At 39.3% G+C, this 8,162-nt stretch overlaps 1 protein-coding gene across 1 annotated transcript; it reads left to right on the plus strand.

Annotated features, from left to right (window-relative positions):
* The first annotated feature begins 2,051 nt into the window (after nucleotides 1-2,051).
* LOC130430487 (uncharacterized) lies at nucleotides 2,052-5,839 on the plus strand. The gene is made up of 4 exons (XM_056759602.1): nucleotides 2,052-2,279; nucleotides 3,905-4,219; nucleotides 4,300-4,620; nucleotides 4,825-5,839. The coding sequence occupies exons 1-4, from the start codon at nucleotides 2,165-2,167 to the stop codon at nucleotides 4,950-4,952; spliced, it is 879 nt and encodes a 292-aa protein (XP_056615580.1). The 5' UTR covers nucleotides 2,052-2,164; the 3' UTR covers nucleotides 4,953-5,839.
* Nucleotides 5,840-8,162: the final 2,323 nt, after the last annotated feature.

Genomic DNA, 8,162 nt, shown 5'->3' on the forward strand with positions numbered 1-8,162 from the left:
CATGAGACACATTGAATACAAGTAAAACAACTAAACGCATATACTTGTAAAAACAAGAAAGAAGAAAAAGGTGAAAACAACAAAGACAGACATACAAATGCTCCACACACAAAATATGCCTACATACTTACACACATTGACATAGACGCACACAAACACACTCGCACACACACACACACACACACAGTGGAAGCACACATTTGAGATAAAGGAGAACCACAGGTCAGATATTAAACGGACTATAAATTCTTATAAGCAATATTAATTATGTCTGACTTCTGAATTCTAAAGCAGCCCCCCCGGCCAGGCAAATAGTGCAAAACAATATGCAAACGGTGGCGAGGAACCCAAAACTCAAATCGAGAAAAAAAACATCAGTTCTACAAGGGTTCAATTGGAGGTGGTGCTCTTTCATCCATGCGGAGATGGCTGTGATGCGAGCTTCTTTAGTGGGATTGTACGGTTGAAATGAAATGTAATTCTGGGTATCATCAGCATAACAGGGATAAGAGAAGCCATGTGCTCATATGATCGGTTTTAAGGATATCGTGTAGATGGAACGAAAATAAAATGTTTCAATAAATCGATTTGAAATGTGTTGTAATAAACCAGTAAGAATCGATAATCAAAAACAAGCAAAATCCTCAGACTATCCGATTAGTTTAAAAGAAACTAAACCCCAGGAAGGCGTGTGGTTTAGACAACATCAGAACGAAAATGTTGAAGCACAGTCCTACAGTGATGCAGGAAGCTCTCCTAAAACTATTTCATCTTATATTACAATCTGGACACTTTCCAGAATGCTGGAATACAGGCTTAATAAAGCCATTTTACACTAGTACCAAAAACTACCGAGGCATTTGTGTGAACAGTAACCTGGGAAGAATTTCTGAAGTATCCTGAATAATCGAATTCAAGTTTTCCTTAACCAAACACAATGTCTTAAGTGAAAGTCAGTTCGGATTTTTACCAAGCCACCGCAACACCGACCGTATCTACACACTAGAGACATTAGTCAATGTGCACGTCGGAACAAAATCACATCAGAATAAAGCAAATTATCAAAGAAAGTAAAAATTCATATTTAGACCATTGGGAAAAGGAAAGTTCAAACCAAAGTAGATCATCTCTACAAAGTTGGGGATGTAAAACAGAGAAGGATCCTGAGTAAATACAGACTCAGTGATCACAGACTGGCCGTGGAGAAAGGCAGACACTGACAATCATGGCGTCCAAAGGAAAAACAAGTCTGTGCACATTGTGACACTGGTGAGGTCGAAAAAGAGACACACTTTCTCCTTCATTGTGATCAATTTAAAGATGTGAGAGAGAAACACTTTCACAAATGTCAAAGCTCATGCCAGAGCATGATAGGTGTTCAGAAACAGAGCGAATGCAGATGTTACTGGTGGAGAAAAGACACACGTCAGCTGCTGCTGCATTCATCTATCAGCTGCACAAACTACTGCCTTACGATCAATGCACATATACACTCTTGACTTTTATTACATTCATGTTTCTGAAATCTACTTTTGATATTGATATTTTATTATCCATATTTCATTTGTTTATTTGCTTTATTTGATCAAATATTTCATTTATTTCAAATTTATTTCATTCTATATCGTTCCCATACTCAGCACCTTATTTTAATTTTACTTTAATCTTTGTACTTATTGTATGCCTTTTGTTATATATTCAATGCTTTGGCAATATTGTAAGAACACAAAATCAAGTACCTTTAAATTGAAGAGAGTGAGAGAGAGTGTGAGAGAGAGACAAAGAGAGTGTGTGTGAGAGAGAGATGCTTTATTGGGCCGTTTTAAATCCTCCGAACACATTTGCTGAATCGTGTTAAGTAGCATAAAGGCTATAATATCCATCTCTGTGGGATGCACTGAAAATCTGAGCGAAATGTTTTTTGTCCACAACCCTCAAGAAAAAGGATGAAACAATGACCCCACCCCTCAGTGTTCAGTTTCACTTTCAAACGCTGTGAGCTCGCTCTGACCTGCACATCTGTGCTCTGCAGCCCACGAGGAACGCTCCACTCACATTAATCCTCATTGATTTAGTTTCATTAAAATATTTAAAAAGTATCCGTGCAGAAGTGGGAAATATCTTAAATCCGAGGTGTCTGGAATGCAGCATTTGCAGGTGTCTGATGTTAGGAGTAAACTCAACGAGCTGTTCAATATCTTCATCATCAATATCTGGATTTCTCTGCACAATTACGATGAAAAGCTTGCTGTTTTTCATCCTCTTGTTACATTTGAATGGTAAGTATGAATATTTTACTGGATCAGAAAAAGCTTGTGAGTGCCACATTTATTGTCATAATATTAAAAAAACCCAGATTCTGTGTATCACGTACGTTATACTGAATAGACAGGGCTGTGTGTGATATACTCAAGCAGGATCGCAACATAACCATAAAATTATGTAAAATATATATACATTGCATTCATGATCGGCAACAAAGCCATCATAACACAGTTCATCATTCTTCAGTAGCCTACCTTTAATACTGCCTGTTAAAGGGCAAAACAGCATGACTAAAGCGCTTTAGCGTTATTTCCTTTACTGTTAATTCCTGTACTGTTAGAAAGGTTAGACCTCAATGAGCATGCGGCACACTCCTTGTCCAGGCCCTGGTGATCTCAAGGTTGGTCTACTGCAATGCTCTCCTTGCTGGTCTTCCTGCAAAGGCTATCAAACCGCTCCAGCTGGTTCAGAACGCAGCAGCAGCATGTCTCATCTTCCAACAGCCCAAAAGGGCTCAAGTGACACCCCTTTTCATTTCTCTCCACTGGCTACCGGTTGAAGCCCGCATCAGATTAAAATCACTACTGCTTGCCCACAGGACTATCACCTTAGTGAGTCCCCCAAACGAAGAGCTTGTCAGACTGCCGGAACCCGGCAGAACGATCAATGTAAGCCCGTAAAGCCCTTACCAGGCTGACCGTTACCTGAGCGTTAGAATCATGTGAGGCCGAAGGCTTGAAAAACGGAGCAGGGAAGGAAATGACCTGCGCTCAACTGGGGAACAAAACGAGGCGATAGCAGCCACATAAACCTTCAGCGTGGACGGGAGGCCACCGTTATCCAGCCTGTGCTGCAGGAAGCATAAAATGTTGGACACGGGACAGGACACCGGTTCAAAACTGTTATCGCTGAACCACTTCAGAAACACTCCATTTGAGAGCATTTATATACGTCTGGTGATAGTCGCACAAGACTCTGAAAAAGTGTCCCTCTATAGTGACTCCATTCCCCGTGCGGAAGACCCGCCCTTGATAGTATGTCTCTGATAGAGAGTCGATGCCGATCTTCCCACATCAGGAGCCTCGCAACCTGTTTGAAAAGGTTTCTTGAGTGGACCCCTCCCTGGTGATATAGGTATGATACCACGGACATGTTGTCGGTGATCCAGCCGCGACCGAAAGGTCTGAAGAGCTAAGGCCACCGCCTTCAGTTCCAAGCGACTTATGTGCAGTCTGCTCAGTACCTGTGACCAAAGGCTGGACTCCGGCATGCCTTCGCACACTGCGCCCGAGCATGACGCATCTGTCGTAACCACTGTGTGCCTCTTCACTAGCCCTAGAGGAACTCCCCGACTAAACATGTCCAGGTCGCGGCACATCTCAGAGCGTTGAGCTTGATGGGTGACCAATGAAAAGATCGGAGAAGTTTGCCATTGCCACTCCTTCAATGTCTCAGAAGTCAGCTCGACAAGTGAACAAGTGTTGAGCAGTTGCGAGAGAGCATAGAGAGAATTTGTTAAAGCCTTTGCTCGTGGTTTTTTAAACGTAAATTGTGATTGAAAGAGTTCATTTTCAAATGACTTGGTTTATTGTTTTATTACATACAGTAATACAGCTGAAATGTCTGTTTGTGTGTTCAGGTGTGTTTGGTGAGTCCGTGTACATGCATGTGCTGGAGGGAAATCCTGTCTTTCTCCACGCTGATGTTACTGACATAAAGAAAGTTTATTTGATATGGTCGTACAGAAGTTCTATAATCGCTAAATTGGATGGAGGGACTCAGAAAATCTCACTGTATGATGTTGATGAAGGGATATTTGAAGACAGACTGCAGTTGAACAACCAAACTGGATCTCTCACCATCAATGACATCAGAACTAATCACTCTGGACCCTATCAACTAAAGATCTTCAGCAACCAGACATCAATTAAAATGTTCAATCTTTCTGTACAACGTGAGGACTATTATTTACCCATTTGCTGTCTGTGGTTTAAATATCTCTGTGTTATAATGTTCTGAATGTTTGTGTTCCAGATGTGTTCTTAGCTGATCTAGAAAACAAGAGTAAAGGAGATTCAGTGACTCTTAACACTGGAGTGACGGAAATGAAGAAACACAATCTAATGGTGTGGATGTTTGGTGCTTTAAATCCAGACGTTCTTCTTGCAGAAATCAAAATAAACACTTATAACATCACGTATGGTTTTGATGAGAGATACACAGACAGAGTTCATCTGAATCATGACTCTGGATCTCTGACCATCAGAGATCTCAAACCTACAGACACGGGAGTTTATCAACTACAGATCTCCAACAACAATGAGACCATATACAAGAGATTCAACGTGTTTGTTGGTAAGATTAAGAATATTCATAGCTAGATTACCACTTATTTGCTGATTTGAAAATAACAGTACAACCAGTTCATTCAAGGTGATATCTCAAGTTTTGGTGTGTTAGTCAATATTTTTCATGTATAGCCCTTTTAATATTTGCATGAATGATTTTCTTGGATAAGTACAGAAAAACTAACTCTCAGTCGTGTCTGTCTCTCTTTAGCCGATGTAGAACCAGGTCTGTCTTTGTGGAATAAATTGGCGATTGGTGCAGGTGTAGGTGCTGTTCTGTTGTGTGTGGCTGGAGTTCCAACTGTGATTAACTGTCTCAAAACGTGTAAAGGTAAATAATTTAGTGGACTGAAAATAGTTAAAAAGATCCATTTTATTTTATAAAACCCAAAATATTTGTTTTGTTAAAATTGTTCAAATGATTTTACATACATTTTCACAACCATTTCACTGAATTAATATTTTTAGTGTATTTTTTTTTGGAGCACAGTAGGAGCGGCATTAGGCACCTCATATTGTGATATCTGAATACATCTTTTTTTTAGCATACAAAAAAAGTCAGTGTATAGTAACCATTTGTGTCAAAAATTCTTAATAATTGCCTGTGTTTGTTCTCTGTTTTTGTATGAGACGGATTAAAACTATCCTCTGGAGGAGATGAGGAAGGTGGACTTAGTCTTTCAAACAGTGCTCCCCACCCGTCCCCCTGTTCACTTTCACCAGACGTTTGATCACAAACTCTATTTCCCAGTATCCCTTGCACTTCCCGCCATCTTAGATTATACCGCTCCTGCCAGTCATTTGTTTGAACTATTTTAGTTTCCCCTTATGCTTTTCACCGTGTCGAGTATTGTTGTGAACTTCTTGTTTGTACAAACCATTTTAGGATTACCTACCTGTTTTTGGAATTACCTGTTTTTAGACACGATTGGATGATGTGTGGACTTAAATTTGTGTTTGAACATTGACTGTGGATTACTAACCTGTTATTTGGCATTACCTGTTTTTGATGCCTGTTTGGCTTACATGATTTTTCTGTGGTAAACACTCTTCCCCAAATTTCGTGGCGTGCTCGTCCATTTTAAACCCTTCCATTGTTACAAGAGTATACTGGAATAACAATTGGGGAAACAAGTTTCCCTAAGCAATGACATTCTTACTTTGATGTCAACAATGAACGCCAAGACAGTGCATGCACATGCACAAACAATACACACCTACATAGAATGTGAGAAACAAAATAATAAAACAATGCTGAAACCCAATATTAAAAACTAAACATAGATTATGTACATGATATATATATATATATATGCTAATGTAAAGTATTAACTTCTGTGCAAAAAACAATAGTGCTGTAACAAATTGAGTGCAACTACATGATAACAATAGCAACAGAAACAGACTGAGGGAGATGTTGAAGATGGAAGAGTGTCCATCAGTCAGCTCCGTAGCACAAGTTCTGAGGGCCCGTCCAGGGATGTTGTCTGTCTGAAGCTGCTGTGTGGTTGGGGTTGATTTTCCTCAGCTCATTGTTTGCCACAGCTGATGAGACAGTAGGTGGGGTGAGGGAGGGGTTGAGTGGTCCAAGTGTGTGTGTGGAGGGTGATGAGGTAATCCGGCAGACTGTCTGATGAGCTGATAGTAGTCCTCGTGGGAGTCTTGTAGTCTGTGAGATGCTTCATGTCCTGGCACATCCGCCCAGCGTCAACATTAGAGTGGAAACTGTCCAGCTTCTCTATGTAATGTCTCTTGGCTGCAGTAATGGATTTTCTCATGTTGCTGTAACCATTGTCCAGTGTGTTTTTATCACGGGTGGCAATGTCCATATGTAGGTGATTCTGGGACACAAATCAATGAAACCCAATTTGTTGCAAGATCCTGAGGAGTGATATCCTGCCCTCCCCTCAGGGGTTGTTGATACCCAGGAACTGAACCCCCTCTTCTAATCACACCTCTCCCCTTCATCTTTCAGGCCCTGATCACTGGATAAATGCTTACACATTTCATACAGTGTATATCATTTATTGTCATAGTATGAAGTTGTGATGATTCATGTTTGGTATTGTTTTAAAGGTCATGGTGCGATGGGTAAAAGGGTAGTTCTTTAACAAAGAGTGTATTAGAGCTTTTTAACTCTAGGACATAACCTGCACTCATCTAAGAGGTGTGACTTTCTCAGGGAATCCTGTTTACAGATAGATTGAGATCTCATTTGATGCTCTCTTCAGTCAAGAGAGAACAAACAAACCAAGTTTCTCACTCACCATTGGCTTCTTACATCTGGGTATATAAGGTGCGTTGGCAAAAGACTCAGATCTTCTCAACTGCAACTGTGTGTCTCAGTTTTGCCAGGCATGATAAACTTTGTGGTTTTATTTTTATACTTTGTTGATAATCTTATAAAGTTAGAATTGTCTTTGTATGCACATTCTGTGATTTAAATTGATGTTGTACCTGCCTGGCATAATAAATTGTCATTCTTGATTTGTTAAGAAAAATTCTGAGTGTTATTACGTAGATTGAATGGAGCCTGTTTTGTTGCCTCAAAATCGATATGTCAGGATAGGTATGGACAAGTTTATACTAGACTTTTTATTATAAATGGGGCATTACTAAAGCTTACATGTTACAGATTTCCACCTATCATCTGCCTTAGCAAGTTGCATGTTCGTGACTAAAATAACTATTGTTATGTTTCTGAGCCAGCATGTAGTGGCCAGACTTAATGATATTAGTTTACCCGGCAACCTCTGACTAGATCAGCTGACAGTTCTGATCTAGTTACCCGTCCGGCGTGAGACTCTGTGCGACTGCAGGTCCCGATTGAAAGAATAACTATAAATAATAAATTATGAAGATTTACAGATAAATTGACTATAGTCAACAGATACATTTGAAATTACATATAAGTTATTTTATATTATATTAAAATTAAGGCATTAAAGCATTAATTTCTCCACACTCCCTGAGTCTCCCTCACCTGTCACTCATCAGTCATCCCCACACCTGCCTGTCATCAGACTCATTACCCGGACACCATTTATACTCTGCCTGTTCCTTTGTTCAGTATCTTGTCTAAAGTGTAACCAGAGTGTGTGTTTACTCAATTATAGATCGTAAAAATGCATCATTCATTCATTCATTCATTTCGTCTGGGAGTATATGTTATATTCAACAGTACAGACCCCATGAACACCATTTTATAATACCAGTTATATACTGTACTCTCATTGTTTGTGCATGTATTTATACTTCATTGTTATACTTGTTGTCTATCTTCCTACTGTAAACATATGATATAGCCAGAAGATAGATTAATAAATAATAAATCTCATTATCAGAAATTAATTTGATATCTTTAGTAAATGTTCAGAACTTGCTTACATTATAACTATGGTGAGCATTCAAATGAACTGTGAATAATGAAGTACATGAATTATGTCAATCTAAGAAAAAATTGGTATGAGATATAGAATTATAATGGGAGATTGTTACCTTGAAATGTACAGTGAAATAAAATGACTCGTTCCGTGAAATATGTTATTT

Source organism: Triplophysa dalaica, chromosome 10 (assembly GCF_015846415.1).
Source record: "Triplophysa dalaica isolate WHDGS20190420 chromosome 10, ASM1584641v1, whole genome shotgun sequence".
Classification (NCBI taxonomy): Eukaryota; Metazoa; Chordata; class Actinopteri; order Cypriniformes; family Nemacheilidae; genus Triplophysa; species Triplophysa dalaica.